This window comes from Desmodus rotundus, chromosome 11 (genome assembly GCF_022682495.2).
Source record: "Desmodus rotundus isolate HL8 chromosome 11, HLdesRot8A.1, whole genome shotgun sequence".
NCBI lineage: Eukaryota > Metazoa > Chordata > Mammalia > Chiroptera > Phyllostomidae > Desmodus > Desmodus rotundus.
In genome coordinates, this window is record NC_071397.1 from 22,070,261 (window position 1) to 22,087,946 (window position 17,686).

At 38.9% G+C, this 17,686-nt stretch overlaps 1 protein-coding gene across 1 annotated transcript in view; it reads left to right on the top strand.

The window, feature by feature from the left end:
* The window catches only part of PRIM2 (DNA primase subunit 2), a 274,577-nt gene that overhangs the window by 150,291 nt on the left and 106,600 nt on the right, over positions 1 to 17,686 (top strand). The window contains exon 8 of the mRNA XM_024576586.3: positions 2,549 to 2,616. Coding sequence (XP_024432354.2) covers positions 2,549 to 2,616 — 68 coding nt within the window. The remainder of the gene's footprint in view (positions 1 to 2,548; positions 2,617 to 17,686) is intronic.

Genomic DNA, 17,686 nt, shown 5'->3' on the forward strand with positions numbered 1-17,686 from the left:
ACACATCTGTCACGTTGCGAGTGCGAGGGATGCACTGGCCCTCGTAGTTCAGTGGACAGAGTAGTGACTACTGGGGCTCAGAGAGAAATTTGGGAAGAAACAATGGAGCCAGAAGCCTCTAAAAGGACGTTTAAATCTGTCAGCAAAAAGTCAGCAGATGGCTTTGCCTCTTTTAAGGGCTGTGGAATACTGGCTTTATTTCCTCATCTCCGTAACATGAGGAGATACACGCTCTTTTTGAAGATATTGTTTGAAAGTTGACAGCAACACTTTTGCAAAGCCCAAAATCTTTCTTGAAATAATTTTACTCAGCGCATTGACCCACAGTTTAGGCATTCTTGTCAGTGATTCAAACTTGAAGATAAGTTGTGGGATGGGGAAGGGGTGGAGAGGGAATCAGTCGTTGAACGCACGTCTTCCAGAAACTGGCGCTGTGGCAGATTTCTCCCTGCTCCGCTCCCTCCTGTGGTGTCTTGTGGAGTTGGCAGAGGCTCCATAGCCGGCCACACTTGTCCTGTGCCTGGTGTTTGCGCTGTGTGGCCCCAGGGAGTGTTTTAGGAGAATGTCTGATGAAAGGTAGCCTGAGAACCTTAGGGAATTATTTTTTTTTTAGTTTTTTTATTGTATTTTTCCCATCATCATTTAGTTCCCTTATTCTCTGCCCCCTCTCCCCCCCACCCTGCCCCAATTACCCAATCCCCATACTGTTGTCTTTGTTCATTAGTCCTTTAAATGGTTTTAATTAGGGGAGCAGTTAACTTGCATTTGAAAACTTCAATCTGGTCTTGGTGTGGAGAATGAATTAGGGAAGAGGCAAGAAGTGAAATGGAGATGTATTAATAGTTTAGGAAAAAGGAAATGGAGGCTGAGATTAAGACAGGAGTACGTTGAGAAAAATTTCCCATGGGGAATGAGCAGACATTTAAAAAATAGTTTGCTGTTACTGAGGTGTTTTAAATTCATTTGCTTTCATTTAGAAAAGATAAGATGATGAGAAGTCATGCTACATAGATTGACAGAAATAACAGAAAAGCCCAGTCCATCTGCTCTGTCTTTTTTTTTTCCTAGAAAATCGACCTTTGAAATATCCAGATAAATAATTTTAATATTTTTAAAGCATAACTTTGGTTCTGAGACATGAAATCTCTTAAACAATGGAAATGACATTTTGTAAAGAGAGTTGACATTAGCTGACATAGGGTGTATTAAAGTGTTTTGTTTAAAAAAACCTTGATATCATTTTATATGTCATGAAATACAGAGTTAAAGTTTCTTAGGGATACTGACAGCCTTTTTGTTGTGTTAAAGTCACATCAGACTGATTGTCTCACTCTACTGATTTTAGTCCATAACTTTGCTAACTTCCACAAATTGGGAGTATTTCTCCATTATTATTATTATTAGATATGATTTAATAAAATGACTTCAAATGTGGCATTTTGGTAAACATTTTTCATGTATATAATACTTATTAGATGTTTTAAAGGGGATGGTTTTATTTTATTTGCATAATATTGAAAACTAGTCTTGATGAATTAAATGTCAGTTTTTATAAAATTTTAATTAATGTATGAAATAATTAAAGAGAGAAGACAGACACCCTAAATAAAACCAGAGGGCATCTTTCAGTTTGCTGCTTGTCTTAAGGAAAGTTCTCCTTCGTGAGTTATCAAATGATTTGTTAGAATACAAGAACTATTTTGATAGAACAGAATCCAGAAGAAATTTATCTTTTATTTTTGTTTTGCTTATATTTGTTTTTATATCTTTTATATTTGTTTTGTTTTATTAATGCTTTTAATTCCTTTGGGTCAAATTCTCATAACACAAGAGACCTTTTTTAGGACAATGGGAAAATAGGTATACATAGAGTTATAACTCATATTTTTGCAATAAAGAGTGTCAGAGGCTCACATTTCCTTGATTCTACTGTGAACCTCACACACAGTATTTAAGGATAAGGCTTTGACTCTTACATTTTGTTTCCTAGAGCAATTTGGCATTGTCTTTCAATATTAAATACCTTGTGTATGTTTAAAAGACATTCTCACTTACAGTCATATGGTTGTCTAGTGGAGGAATGCATGGTAGTGTGTGTGCGTGTGTGTGTGTTTGCTTCTGCATGTAACCAATTTCACAGGGGCTTAGCTGTAAATGCGTGTCCCTCTCTCCAGTTTTCATCATTCCAGGGTTGAGTGCTACAAGGTGGATTGCTTTACATTTAGAAGTTTTTCCATTTTTATTTACAAATAAAATATTTTCATGACTTGAGGCTTTTTCAATCACTCAGATGGTATTCTTTGTTTTGCCTCCTTTTTCTTGACTTGCAAACTCAGTGACATAACCTACAAAATTAGGACCATATAGTTTGCTTTAATTATATAATGTGTCAGTTTCCTATACAATCCTTTGATTCAAAGAGAAAAATGCCCTTACATGTTAAATACTCCCTCTCCCTTTGCTACCTTATCCCCATTTTGCGTTCTGTTTTCAGACGTGTTCATATGTGGCCTTTGCTGTTTTTACTAACGCTGTTCTTTGCTTTTAGTTAACAGCCAGGTCCTTGCCTGCCGTGCAGTCTGACGAGAGACTTCAGCCTCTGCTTAAGCATCTCAGGTAATATGAAGGCACAGCCTTGTTAATGCTTATAAATGCAAGTGCTTTATAGCGAGTCAAGTGTATTAAAGTGGCGAGAACCCTTTCAATTACTAAGAGCTTAGTTTTTTTTTTCCTTGCTTTAATTCAGTGACTTAAGATGAAGTTCTTAATACAGTACACTTGCTACTGTTGAGTTTAGGGTACTGTAGAAAACTTTCAATTCAACGAAAGTGTGTAGAACTAGTTGATAAGTTTAAGTTAAAATGAGTAGAGATGAATGGCAAAAGGAAGATCACTAAGAATGTGCTATTTACTTAAATACAAAGCCAAGTAATTAATACTCTGGGACCCCCACATTTATTACAGCAGATAGAGGAAATAGGTAGGATTTGTTTTCCAAATACAAAAATAATGTACCCTCATAAAAACAAACAGAAAAAACAGGAGAGTGAAAGGAACAACCCATTATCACTACCCAGTGTACTTCTTCCTTTTATAATATTTTAAAACCCAGTGTTGAGATTATACTTTTATATAGTTTGTTATTTTTTTCTTTTAAAATAGAGATTGTCAGACTTTTTGTTATTAGACTCTCTCCAAAACCTAATTTTTAGTGACTATATGATGTTTTCTTACATGGATATACTGTAGTGTATTTATCTCTCTTTGGAGGGCATTTAGACTATTTCCAGTTCTTTTCACTAGTATAAAAAATGCCATATGTATACCATTATCTGTGTTTTTGACCATTTCTTTAGTATAGACTTTCAGAAGTGGAATTCCTTTGTCAAAGCATACGAACCATTTCAAAGATTTAAGTGTATGTTGGGTTTTTTTTCAAAAATCTTATTCTACTTTTATTTTCATATTATACAAGATTGCCTGTGTTACCATACTGCAAACAAGCTGGGGCAGCCAAAACAGTTGCTAATTTATTAGTTAATGTAGAGATTCTTCTGCGAGCATATACATTTCATTTAATATTTAGAATGATTTTAAAAGATTTTATTACCGATTTTTATTCTGGGATAGGTTAACTATCTGTATCTTTGCCCATTTATTGATAGCATCTCTTGATTTGTATTTGATCTTAAGTAATACTTTAGATATAAAAGATAGTAACTCTTCATGTATTTGTTACAAACTTTTTTTTCTGAAAGGTTTTAATTTTCCAACCTACCTACATTTTCAAGTTTTACGTAGCCAAGCACCAGTAGTCGTTTCCTTTGTGGTTTAAAATTTTTTTTATCACTTTTCATTCATAAACTTGGATAGATACTAATTTCCAGTATCTTTTAGTATTCCTTCTTTTTTTCTCCTTCTCTCCTTCCCTTTGCCCCCTTTTTCTCCCTCTTCCATCCTGCTCTCTAGTAACTTTTCCTTCCAGACATGTACTTTTTAACTGTGTAATTGCTTTGTCGGGGGGGGGGGGGGGGGAGGGTCAGACTACCATATCATCAGGACCGAGTATCATAAATACTATGCCTGGTTGTTAAATTTCCTAGAGCATTGTGTTAGTGAATCATGTCTGAGTCACTTCCCCAACCCGCCCCTTGCTCTAATCTGTTGATGCTTTTATCTCCAGAGTACCTATCTTACTTTAGTAGAGTCTTATCTGTTCTTGAAACCAACTTTGCCCTCTCTAAAATATTTCACATTATTTCCAGAGTTATTATACTATTCCTTGGCTTAAAACCCTGCTGTCTCCTCAGTTGCATTTTGCATGAAGTCTGAAGTTCTTAGTCTCACATACTAGGTTCTCTGGAAGAAGCCTGGCTTGTTTCTCTGGACTCTTCTTTTAGTACTGGTACCCTAACTTCTAGTGCCGTCAAGTGCCTTGAACTTGCTCTGACACAGCATGCTCTTACTCGCCTCTATGCCCTTGTAAATATTCTTCCTTCTTCCTGGAATGCTCTTCTCCCCTTCCACCACGTTTATAACTTGACTAAATTTTGCTTGTCCTTTAATACTTACCCGTGTCCTCATTTAGTTCCCATCCCCCTCCTCCATCAGAATCTGATGTTCTTTATATGTGTTTCCATAATATCCTGTAGCTACTTCAGAATTACAGAACTTACGATGCTGTAATTGTCTGTTTACTTGTCTGAGTACCCCATTACAGTATGAGCCACTGGAGAGCTTGTGAAGTGCCTTTCATATTTGTGTCCCCAGTGGCTGGGACAGTATCGGCACGTGATAGGTATTCGTTATGTGTTTTGTTGAGTGAATGAATGTATATTATAACATTAATATTTTGTTTTTACTTATGCATAGTTTTTATAATTCATAAATCATATTGTGACAATGTTTCCTATAAAACCACTGGTATGGAAGATATAAACTGAAAGGGCCAAATGGTACCTCTAGACAGTGCTCGATGCAGTGCGATAATGATGGATTTTCCTTCCTCCACCTCACTATGGTAATTGTCAACTAGAATTTAGATTAACTACTGGCATGTCTCTTCGAGTCCTTGAAACTTGCACAAACTGTACATTCGTTTAGGGCTTTCATTCTCCGTGCAGTTCACGCCTGCCTGGTTGCTAAGCAACCGGGGCTAGATGCTACATGTAATATGCACCAATTGGTGTTGCTTTTTTATTATTATTAAACCAAATGGTTTCTCATTTTGTTACCATGTCAGAGACATCTGTATGTAGGGTGGCAGTTGATGTGCATAGTTTGACACTTCCTATTGTACAAAGTAACCTTGTGATATGGCCTTCAATCATATGGAATTGTCTCTTGGCTGTCTGAACAAAATGCTTTTTTTTTTTACCTTTTTTTTGCTTAGGTCAAAATAGGAAAGCATACTACTTGGTTTGAGAGACTGTAATGATAATCTTGTTAGGAAAAAATAATCATTGATTTGCATGAACTGTATAGTTTAAATGTTATGTAGAGGGGACGGACATTAGGAGGTTGAGACTGAAATCATTATTAGATCTAATTTTTAGTGGTCTGATGATCAAAGTGGAATGATGAATATCATTTTAATGAAATTTGTCAATAAAACTAATTTGGGATAATGATACAAATACTTGTAAAAATTGAAGTAGCGATACAGAGAAATTTACAAATCATTTTACAGGACTTAAATGCTTGCAGAGCTTTGGTATAACAATGATGTGGTTGGAATTTTAAAAATAGACATAATTTCTATTCTCAAGGAATTTACAGTTTTGATTTCATTTGAGAGGTAGGCACTTATACATGTTACAAAATTTGTAGACCTTTCTATTAAGAATTAAGCACAGAGTACTTAATTTTATTAGTCAAACTGTGTCCCTGACTGAATTATTTCCTTACGTGAGGGGGCTGTGACCTGCTGGCTCTGGGCTCCACTCTCCCCAGCCCTGCACTGGCTCTCATTGGGCGCTCAGGTTACACTGACCTTCACCTTTACTTGGAGGATGACGATATTTCATTAACTAAGAGGAATAAAGGAAGACAAGGAGATTAGGGGATGAATGTGATTGCTGAGATTATAAATGTAGTAGGTTCAGACGTTTTGAACTTGAGATGCCTGTGGAGTGTATTGTGAAGCATGTTCAGTTGCAGGATATCGGGAGGGGCAATGTTTAGTAAGTAGCTGAATATAAACCACAGTTTACGAGTGAGGGGTACACCAGAGAGAGACAGTTGCTAATCATCACAGTAGGCCTGGTGGTTAAAATCAGGGGAATGGTTGCGAGCACCTGGGGAAAGAGTATAGAGTGACGAGAAAAAGAAAAGTGTTTCTGAATAGAACCCAAAGAACATCAGTGTTTAAGTGACTTGTGATAAGCAGCAATGGAAATAGGAGATGAGTTAAAAGAGAAACCAGTGAAAATACCAGGGAGGAATCTTGAATGAAACAGGAACACAGCAAAGGATAGTGATACCACGTAGCAAAGGTACTAAGGGAAAGATTTAAAAAAGGAAAGGTAAGCAATGCCAAATCCTGTAGGAAAGTCAGGTCAGAGCTACATAATGTCAGTTGGATTAGGCACAAGCGAGTCACTGGTGGCTTGGCCACAGCACTGTAGTGGTACAGGTATAAGTCTGACTCCTGTGAGGAGCCAAGGAGCAAATGGGAATCGAGGCTGTGGAGATACGGGGAGTGTAGGCTGCTCTTGGTAGAGCAAGGAAGGTAAGAGGCTATAGCCTCTTTCAGTGAGCTTCATGGTTGAAGAAGTGTGTGTGTTTTTTTCTCATAAAGTTGGAAAGATGAGCATATTTATAGATCAAGGGGAAAATGATGTCTATGAGAATAAGATGAAATAATTGAAAGGGGAAGTTTTTAGAAGAGGTAGGAGGAGATGGGATTAAGAAATCAAACTGGCAAGAGTTTACAGAGTACTTTCCAACATGGCTTTTTAGTTCATACTCGGAAAAACCCAGTGAGGGCAACAGGTGGTCACCTATCATCGTCCCTGTTTTAAAGTTGGGTGATGGAGCCTCAGTAAGTTCATGTTAAAACTGGATTTTTCAAACCAAAAGGACTACACTTCCCTCAAAAGAGATGAAGGGATTATTTTATAAGACTTTACTATTTTTGAAAATTGATACCAGGAACTTCTCCATTGGAAGAAATAAACTTGCTTTCTTAGACTTATGCCCAAATGTTACAAGTTCTGAAGTGCCAGCGAGAATTTGTGTAAACACTGTTTCTGCTCTCCCCAAGTCACATATCATTAGGTAGGTCGTCTAATGAGCCCACCTCTCAGCGTGACGTCACAGTCATTCCCGTATGTGACTGTTTTCGAGGATGAGTTCTGTAGTGCATGAGTTTTTAATTTGGAGATATATAAAGGTCTTGGGATATGTTCCTGCGAATGTAGAAGTTTATTGTACACAAGTGTTTTTGCTACCTTATTGATGATGCCCTTGGGATAGTATTTATAAAGTAGTATTGAACTATCAAGGGTGTATGTTAACGATTATTATTTTTACCTAGTATGTCACAAATGCAGGGTATAAGCAGGTGAGACCAGAGAGGAAAACTTGCATGTGATAACTTTAGGTGTGTGATTGAGAACTTTTCCCTTAAAAATAACGCCATTCCCCACAGTGATATCTTCCTCCTCACGCCTCCACCTCAAGATCACTTTATAATTTCTTTCATTTAATGTTTTTCTTAAAGGATAACTTCAAACACATGTAGTTGTTATACTTTTGCTCCTCAGCTCACTACCGCATTTGAGCCCAACGATGCAGTGTAAATAAAGAATACAACAGGCTAGCAAAGGAAGTACTGCGGGTAGTAAATATCTAGACTGTGTCGCATGGACTAACTTGTAATGCATCCTGAATTTGTAAGCAGGTGTTGATATTGGCTTTTAATTTAAAGTCATTTAAAATAATGAAAGTACGTTCATTCAGTTGGTATTCTTACAGACTATTGTTGTGACTTTTTTTTCCTAATGTAGTACATTTGGTTAATATGTACCCATTTCTGTTTATTCCTGTAAAGAATGTGCTGTCGACGATTTCTATACCAGAAATGCAGTCTCCGTAAGAAAGCTTTTCCCAGTATCCATAGCGGTGCAGTTCTCAGTGTTTCCTTTTTGATTTAGTTCTCACTTTGAAATCAGAACACTGTGTGGGAATTCATGTACGTAGTAGAGAGAGATTTAGCAGGTAGAGACTTCCATCAGTTGAGGGCTGAAAGGAAAGCCTCATTAACGCAGTCCCCATGCTTCGGTTGTTTGTCAGCTCTGTCTCTTCACCTGTGTCCGGCCTCTTGGCAGTGCCTTGAACTGCAATAGTTATTTCCTTTTCTACATACAGCAATACCAGGCTTTTAGCTCAGTGATCATTGTGAAGGTTTTTCAGGTACCTTGTAAGGTACTAATAAATCAGAAAAAATATATTCTTTTCCATTATTTATTGTCTTTGAATTATTTCTTGTTCACATCTGTATGGAAAGTGTTCATGCCTTCTTAGAGATGTACTTGTCACGAGTCAGCATTTCGTTAAAGTCAGCCTAATATGTTCAGGGCCCTATAATGGATCCTCTGATTAAGTATGAAGGAGTAGGTCGATGTTGTTCCTTAACTCAAGAAGTTTATATTCTAACCGGGAAAGGAGGCAAATTTACACACACACACACACACACACACACACACACACACACACACACACCCCTCCTCCCCAAGGCTGCGCTACAAGAATGCTGCAGCTTAATCAAGAGAAAGGTGGGGGATCTTTCATGAGAGGTGGTATCTGTTATTTTGTTACAAATTTAATGTCATTTCGTTGTTTCTGATACAGTTTATAAGCACAATATATAAAATCTGAAAAAATAGAAGAAACAAACCCTACCTCACTAATATAACTACTGCTAGGCTTATGTTGTAGTCTCTACGTATATTTAAAGTAATTATAATCAAAGTGAGTGAACTTAATTCTTTTTTTACTTAATATGTTACAACTATGTAATAAAGTAAATAATTGATATCATGGCTTTAATTATAAGTGACTTTATAATACTCAGTTGTGGACAGATATAATCTACTTTTACTCAGCGGTTCCCCTTTCACTGGGTATTTAGGCTTCTTTGGTTGAATAAACCTGTGAAGAAAAATTGTACCGTAGATGTTTTCCAGCAGATGGCGATAAGGACAAAGAGCAGCAGCAAACTAAGTGATGTGTGGCTTCGAAGACTCAGAGTTCATTATTCTCAGGCCGTCGTGGTGCCCACATGAGAAGGTGGCAGAGTCCTTCACAAGTGAACCAGTGACTTCAAAAGATGAAATTCAGGAAGCTGAATTTTAAACCTTTTTAGTGCATCTAGATCAGAACCTTCTGTTGGAGCTGTACCAAGCTACCACAAATTTAGGTGTAAAACAATGCAAATTTATTTTCATGCAGTTCTACAGGTGAGAAATCTGACCTGGGTCTCCCCAAGCTAGCAAGGCTCTATGGTCCTTACTGGAGGCCCTGGGGAAGAATCTGCTCCCAAGCTTATCCTTGTTGTTGGCTGAATTCAGTTCCTTGCTGTCCTAGGACTGAGGTCCTGTTTCCTTGCTGGCTGTCAACCAGGTACCCGTCTTTGCCCCAAGAGGGCTGCCCCCATTTCTTCTCCTGCTTTCTATGAGCCTCTCGAGGCCTCGTTCTGGACCTTGCATGTGGGTCCCACCCCAGAGCCAGCAACAGGGCGTCAGTCCTTATCATACTTGAAATCTCTTTCACTGATGCCGCCCCCGCTTGCCCACCTCTGTTGTCTCTCTGCTTCCACCGGAGGAAGTTCTCTGCTTTCAGGCTCCTGTGATTAGATTGGCCCACGTGGATATCCAGGATAGTCACCCCATCTCAGAGTCCTTAACCTTAATTACATTTGCATAGTGCCTTTTGCCCTGTGACCTGATGTGTGCACCGGTTCCAGGATTAAAGTGTGAACATCTTTGCAGGACCATTGATCTGCTTTTCCCAGTGAGGGCTTTCTTTTGGAGAGTTTCAAACAGCTTCTTCTATCACTTTTCTTCAGTTTTACAAGTAAACCACCACTCTTAATTTATGTAGAACACTAAATTTCCCTGAGTGTTTGTGGTTATAACTGGTTAGTATGTACCCATTTGTGTAACTTATTAATTACCTTTGCTAGCTTAACATGTTTTAAAGTCAGATAAAAGAGTTAACAAATGATTTTACATACATATAAATAAATTACTGATTTTCTTTTTAATGACATAGAAAGAAGATAGGAAATCTTTTCAGTCCCTCTGACTGGCTAGCTGGTCAAGACAAATACATACCTTTGCAAACAACAGACTTTGCAATGAGGTTGTGCGTAGTGCCTGGGACTTGTGGAGGCACTTTGGTGAGAGAGGTGTTTGGTAAACGCATGGTCACCAACCTTTTAGCCTCCTAAGAGTTTGTTTTATTTATTGTTTACTTAACACATATTAAGGGAACTCCTACTTGGTGCTAGACGTGGTGTATGTTCTAGGGATATGCATTTATTTCTGCTCTTATAGACAATGTTGATCAGAAAAGGGAAAATTGAAGCTGAAGTCATGGCACTAAGTTATGACGACTGCCAGCATGGCAGAGGCCCATGACTCTACGGGAGCGCAGAGCGAGGCCCCGCGTGCCACAGTGCTCTTGCGGCTTATCCCCAGTGAGACACTGAGGGCTCTGCTAGCCTCTCGGCTCCAGAGTTTCTTCGGGGATTTCTGCTTTGTGGATACGGCGGGTTTCCTGGAAAGCCAAGTTTATGATGATGCGTTTCAAGTAGTATTTTTTTTCTTTTTTTATTTTCAGTTTCTTATTCTTCACTCTTTGGATTTCTTTAAAACATTGATTGTCCTCTAGGAAAATAATAATGAAAATTGGTTATTTTATACTATGTTAGGCTTAAAGTGCCAACAAAATATAAAATGATGATGATGCTACAGGAAATAACGTTCTTAAAAAGCCTGAGAAAGCATTGTGGTAGTTACTGTGATATCATATATTAGCAGCTAAAATGTAATTTGAGTGCTGTGAAGTAGAACTTTCTATGGTGACGGAAATGTTCTATAACTGTGCTGTTTGATCCAGTAGCTGGTGGCCACCTGGGGCTATTGAATGCTTGAAATATGGCTAGTGTGAATTTTAAATTTTATTTCATTTAATTAAAAGTAAAAATTCAATAGCCAGTTGTGGCTATTGGGTACTTGATTAGACACTGCACTTCTATATCATATTTGAAATACATTTAGATCCTTACATATTCTTTAAAAAGTCACAGTAATGGTGTTTAGATTAATGGACTCTGGAGTCCCAGCTCCCAGGCGGCCCTGCAGTGAAACCCATAGAGTTGCCATTAGAAACGGGCTGTGAGGGTCGTGAGGCTCCTACGCCGGCAGCTCCTGCACGTGCTGGGGTGGATTGTGCCTCCCTGCACGTGAGCCGTCCACCTGGGCAGGACTGCAGCAGGAGACCCCATAGAACAGCGGTGCTCGAAGCTTTGGGCGAGTGTGATTCCCGTCTGGACCCTTCTGATCCACAGGCGCCGCGCGGGCCTTGCGGTGACCTCGTGATGTAAGTGTTTGGTTAATCTTAGGAGACCCCCCAGCATTCCCGACACTACTGACTTTCGCTCCCTCAGTAAAAACAAAACCAAATCTGATGAATTGGGCTGAGGAAAGGCAGACTACCAAGACTCACTAAAGGTTTAATGCCCTGTCAGTTGTTTATAACTTCTATTTAGAAAGTAGTTCCATAAAAGATAATACAAAATAAATAAAAAAGCCCATTTTTATTGAGCTACCTTGGTCTTTGACACACTGTGTGCATAGAATGTAAAGGAGGCCCTTAGGGAGAGGCGTCAACTGAGGATGACCGTGAGCCTTCTCGATCTTACAGAGAAGGGCTCCCGATCCACCCAGCGAAAGGCGCCCCGAGGGCTTCAGGGTACTGCCCCACGTGTTTTCTCCACAAGCAGCATCACTAGCCGAAAAGATCATTTTTTTTGTTTATTTGTTTATTTGATTTCTCTTATTCATTTGTTAGATTTCTCTCCCTCCCCAAATCCCCTTCAAAACCCTAAAAACATTTTGTCCTTGATTTTTTTCTGTTATTAGAGAACAGATGTGAGGAGGCGATCCTAGAATACCAGAAACTCGTGATAGCCAATCTCAGAAGCGTTCCACACTCTGTAAATTATTTGTGGGGGAATGAGATGCCCATCAATTCAATGTATTAATTCTGCTGGATGTTAGAACTTTACTCCGTGCTCCCTACCCTCCTCAATTTTTCATTACTGTTCTCTCAGGTAACCTTTCTGTATTGTCATTTGACTCTCTTGGGTCAAAATCAAATCAGTTATACTACTAGGATATATACTGAGAATGTAAAGCAATATAAAAAATTTACTTATGAAAATAGAGGTATTTGTTGGAGGCTTTAAATGTGTGTGGTGAAAATACCTCTGTGGGTCTGTAGTTTGAATGTCTTACCAGTGTGTGTCTATGTATTTTACTTTTTACATCAGTTTTATTGAGGTATAATTTACATGCTGTAAATTGCACTTATTTTAAACATACAGTTTAATGACTTTAGACAAATGTAAGGTACAAATATTTTTGACGGAAAAATGAGATGCACCTTTTAGCTCTCACAGGATTGTTGCAACTTAGAAATTGGAATAAATAGGAAAATATGGGCCATATGGAGCAAAATGAGGCCAACCCAGAATAAAGTGGCAAGTGTGGTATTTATGCTTCTCATCTGACATGGAAACCCATATGACCCTGATTTTTATTGGATATGTGAGCCTCTTGGTATCAGAGAATTTGTCCCAGTTGTAGAGAAATACAGATTATTACACTGCATATGGTGATAGTAGTTTTAGGGAGATTTTAAAAAATGTAACTGCAGACTTTAAGCTTGTGGAAAATAATTTACATTCGATTTTTAACAGAATTTCATTGATTGTGTTCTCATTTGGAATAACTGCAGGGAAAATCACCTGGGCCTACAGAAGTTGGATACCATTTACTAGGGATTTAGGTGTAAAAAGAAACTAATTTCAATTTCAGTGGTGACAGCTGTTGAGTGAATTTTCGTGTGATATCCGTCACAGCAGGAGATGATATATAGTAACTCCAGCTCCCTGGATTTCCTATCCACCTAACAAATCCAAACTGCAGGGATCGTGCTTTCTAAATGTCTGAATAGCCTAGCTTATGTGGACGGACTATTTTTCTTAACGTCCAAAGTGGTAACATTGTGATTGCAAAAGTGGATAGATGGGCGATACACAAAACCTTTGTTTCCTCCTCCCGAAATTGTTTTTCCATTTGTGCCGTGATTGCACCTGGCTGTGTGTGAGAAGGCTGTATTGGAACTCTGTGTGCTTTTATAGAATGATGTAGGCGATTACAGTTCATTTGAAAGATGTCTTAGCTTCCTTCTTAATGGTCCCAATAAATGTTTCCTTGGTGTAGAGATCAGTTTTGATTACTTGTGATGCTTTCTTTACTGCCTTTTTTAAAAAAATTTCATACCAGTTTTTAAAATAGGATGAACTGTAGCCTGCATGATAGAAAGGAGTAAATAGTGTTAACCTCTTTAGGTTCAAGAGTTCTGGGAAATTCTTAACAAAGAAAGGAAATATATTTCATATGTTAATTATTTCATGAACCTCAGAATCAGTCTTTTGCTGGGGAGGGTGGGCAGAGACACCCCCCCCGCCCCAAGGATGGGAGAGGAATTCTTTCCAGCCTGTCTCGGGGTCTTCTGTCATCCAGAGCCCTGTCCCACCCAGCAGGGCTCCTTCCAAATGACAGAGGAATGGACAGTCGTAATTAGGCCTTGAGGTAGGCCAAGCAACCCCAAAGATTCCCAAATAGAAATCTGGCATCACTTTATTCTCCCCCAAAGAAACTATTCATTTTACCTCCAGCTAATCAGAATTCACGATTGCTTCCCTAATAGTACATGGTAACCTGAGGCTCAAGTTTAAAACTTGATTCCCAAGTAAAATGTTGGGAAAATAAGCATATTTACAGTAGATTCGAGGCACTTCCTTTAGTGGGCCCAATGGTGGCTTATATTCTGCATATAATTAACAGAAATTGATCTTCACTTGGCAAATACAAGGTAGGGTAGGTCAGCTGGTTATTTTACAGGTACACCTGGTCCTTGAGAATCATTTGATTGCCTTGTGTCATTACCTTACAGCAGTGCGATTCAGTAGCACTGCAATGAGAACCACAAATGTGAAGTATGTATGTGATTTTAAATTATTTAAGTAAAATTAATTTTTACCTTATTTAACTTCTCTCCAAAATATCATCTCGACATGTAACTGATATGCAAAGGTGATTAACGAAATGTTTCACATTGTATTTTCACACTAAGGCTGAGAAATCCGGTGCATGCTTTACAGTTAGTGAGCGTCTGAGTTCAGGCTGAGCTGTGTTTCCGGCGCTCAGTAGTCACATTTGGCTGGTGGCTGCTGTACTGCACAGTCCAGCCCTGCAAAATTGGATTCCACGGAAACCTCCGTGGCAATGGAGATCGAAAGAGTGTGAGTGTAGATAAAATCTTTCCAGGTCATCAGGTTATTCAAGGACACGTACATCCTCCAACTTCAAGATTAAATATTTTATGTGATAGTATAAAAAAGGTAGGAAAGAAATGTATTTTTCCCTAATATTCAAGGGAAGAAACTGGTAAATGTTAAGAACCAAAACATTTAAATGCAATAAATTCAGGCCCAGATGAGGGTGGTGGGATTACAATTTGAGTAAAAATACTGTGATAAACTCTTTTACAGGCATCTGCTTTGGCCTGCATGACAGCCCTTTGGGGGAGGTACTTTTGGGATCCCCTTTGCGATCCCTCTTTACCAGTGAGGACACTGAAAGAGATTGAGAGGTTTTGCAAGGTCCCACAGTTAGTGTGTGCAAAACCCGAACGAGAGGATTCTGAAACCTGTGCTGTTAATCATTTTACTTACTCCTTTATTCTTTCTTGCCTCCGTCATTGCTTGGGGCTTGGGAACAAATTATGTAAATGAGGAGGAGTTGTTGCTGCTGTAACTGAAAAAATGAGAGGACGAGAGCCAGCTTTTCAAAGGTGATTGCTTCTCCAACCACTTTCTCCTTTTCTGACTCCTGAGGAAAACAAGAGGGAGTAAGCAAGGAGCACTGGAACAGGAGCAAGAGTTATAAACCATTACTTGGGACGCAAAACAGGTAAACTGAATGAGTTGCACTCATTCCAGTGCTCCTTGTTTATTCCCTCATGCTTTCCTCAGGACTCAAAAAGGGGAAAGTGGTTGGAGAAGCAATCTCCTTTGGAAAGCTGACTCAGCCCCTCATTTTGTCAGTTACGCCCGGTGGCATTTTTGTCCCTGTAGTGGAGCTCCTGACTACCACTCCTGGAGCCGAGGTGTGATGACCCATCTTCTGCTAACGATCAGTGCCACAGCACGAAAAGGTTATTATTTTTTCTTAACCAGCTAATCTTGCTGTGAGACCCACAAATCCACTTTCATGTAATTTCTTTTTTTTTTTTGTTTTGAGTTCTCAGTTGCAATAGTCAAAACACAATTCCTTGCTGAGCACCTGCGTGCTCATGTTGATACTCGTGGTGCTCTGAGCAGGACTTAAATTTCTGTGGTTTCTGCAGAGACCAGGAGACCTGCCTTTCCCTTGTGATTCACAGATCCCATGTGTGCAGATACATCTGTTTCAGATTTACCTGTTTATAGGGTGGCTGTGTGTTTGCTCTGTAAATTCTACGTTTATGCGGTAGTGTTTGGGGGGAACTCTAGTCCCCTGGGGATGTGATGAGTTACGCCTCCCCGTTTCAGTTGTCCCTCAACCTCCTCACGCCTTTGGATTGCTTTAATTGGATTTCATATAGGATCATTTTAACTTCGTTACATAAATATCTGTGGATATTCTGAAAGTCTGTTATTCTTTCAGCTTTCAATATATTAAAACTCCTAGCCTTACAATTTTTGTTGGCGGTGATTTTTTTTTTTTTTTTAGCTATATTGGAAACTTAGTTGTGCTTCCCCCCTCACTATTTAATAAGCATAATATGGGAGGGGAAAGTGCCTCAGATGTGATTGAGTTTTAAGTTGCGTGTAAATTTATTGAACAAATGCTACAGTGAGAAGATGCTTTTGTCTGTTATGTGTAGTACTACTTCTGTCAGAGTAGATTAGAGAATTTAGGACTAGCACCTCAACACAAAAAAATAATCGAGGACAAACACTGAATTACTTCTGTATCTTTAAGAGGTTTGTTATCCACAATTGCAAAATTGTTTTCTTAGAAACCACCGTTGTGCATACATTTAAGTTTTTAAAGGTTTTAAACTTGACAAAGCCTCAAATTTTCATTAAAATGTCAATTTAGCAGTATGTTATTGCAAAAGGAGATAGGGTTTTGTTTACAGATCTGCCTTCAGGACCCACCTATCCAATTTCAGAGTTTTCCCCTAGCCTGTGCATGTCTTTTTTCCCACCACCTAACCCAACTTCTTCTATAAACTATGGTTTAAAAATTTCCTTGGTTTTGCTTATCTCTTTCTGCCTGTCCATCTGATATATACTAACTTCCCAGACTCTGAGAAAAACAGCCCTTTTTATTACTCCAAAATGCCACCTTCTTATCTCGTACTTACCTTTAAACCCCTACAATAACCTTAATAAACTCAAATCACATACCTATGAACTTGGTCAAAACCTAAGAATGTTTTAATGCATATAAAATTGTTAAACTAAAATGATAAAAATACTAAAACAACCAGGCCTTTGACTTTTATGTGACTATCACATCCTACTTCTAAACCTTCAAATTCAAAGTATTTTCTGAGAATAATCTCTTACTTTTCCACTTTATTCCCAGCCCCTCATTCTCAATGATTGTCATCTTTCATTTCAGCCTCTCCTGCTTGTCCCCCAAGTCACCTCTCCCTTCTGGCTTGACAGACTTCTCTTATTCAGCCCAGACTCTGTCGCCAGTCATTCCAGCAGCATCCAAACAGCATTCTAGAGGCCTGCAGTCTGCGTTTCTAACGCATGTGACTCTCTAGTCAGTGCCATTTCATTGCCGAAGAACTTTAATGCTGTGCGTTGCTAATGTCCTCCTCCCACCCTTGCTGTAGACGAGACCTTCTTCTCTGTGGCTCGCGGCAGATTTGAACGTCGTGGTGCCGCTCATCACGTTGTCCTGCTGCATCTTCTCTGGAGCCTTCACTACTTTCTGGCCTTCCTTGGCTGCAAGGGTGCTTCGTGAGCGTATGCTGAGTGACTCAGGGGCCATACAGGGACGCTTGAATGCGTTTTGGTCGGTTTTGTTGTTTTCCTGGTAATTAGAACCTGTTATATCCAGATAAGGACAATAACTGGGGAAAAGCCTGTTATAGAGAGTCCGGCAGTCTAATGGTTTTTATTCTGGGTTTTATGCATGTATATGGTCGTTTGGGTAGTAAAGGTGTTAATTTGGCTGCTGCGGTGTAGTAATTGTTACATTTTAGTAAAAGTACACTATATTCTTTATAACCTAGTATCTTCAGAGAGTATTCTAATGTAATGGACTACTCAGTGAATCACATCTTTATTTTCACTACTTTTCTGGCTTTTTGGTAACTTGAGAAA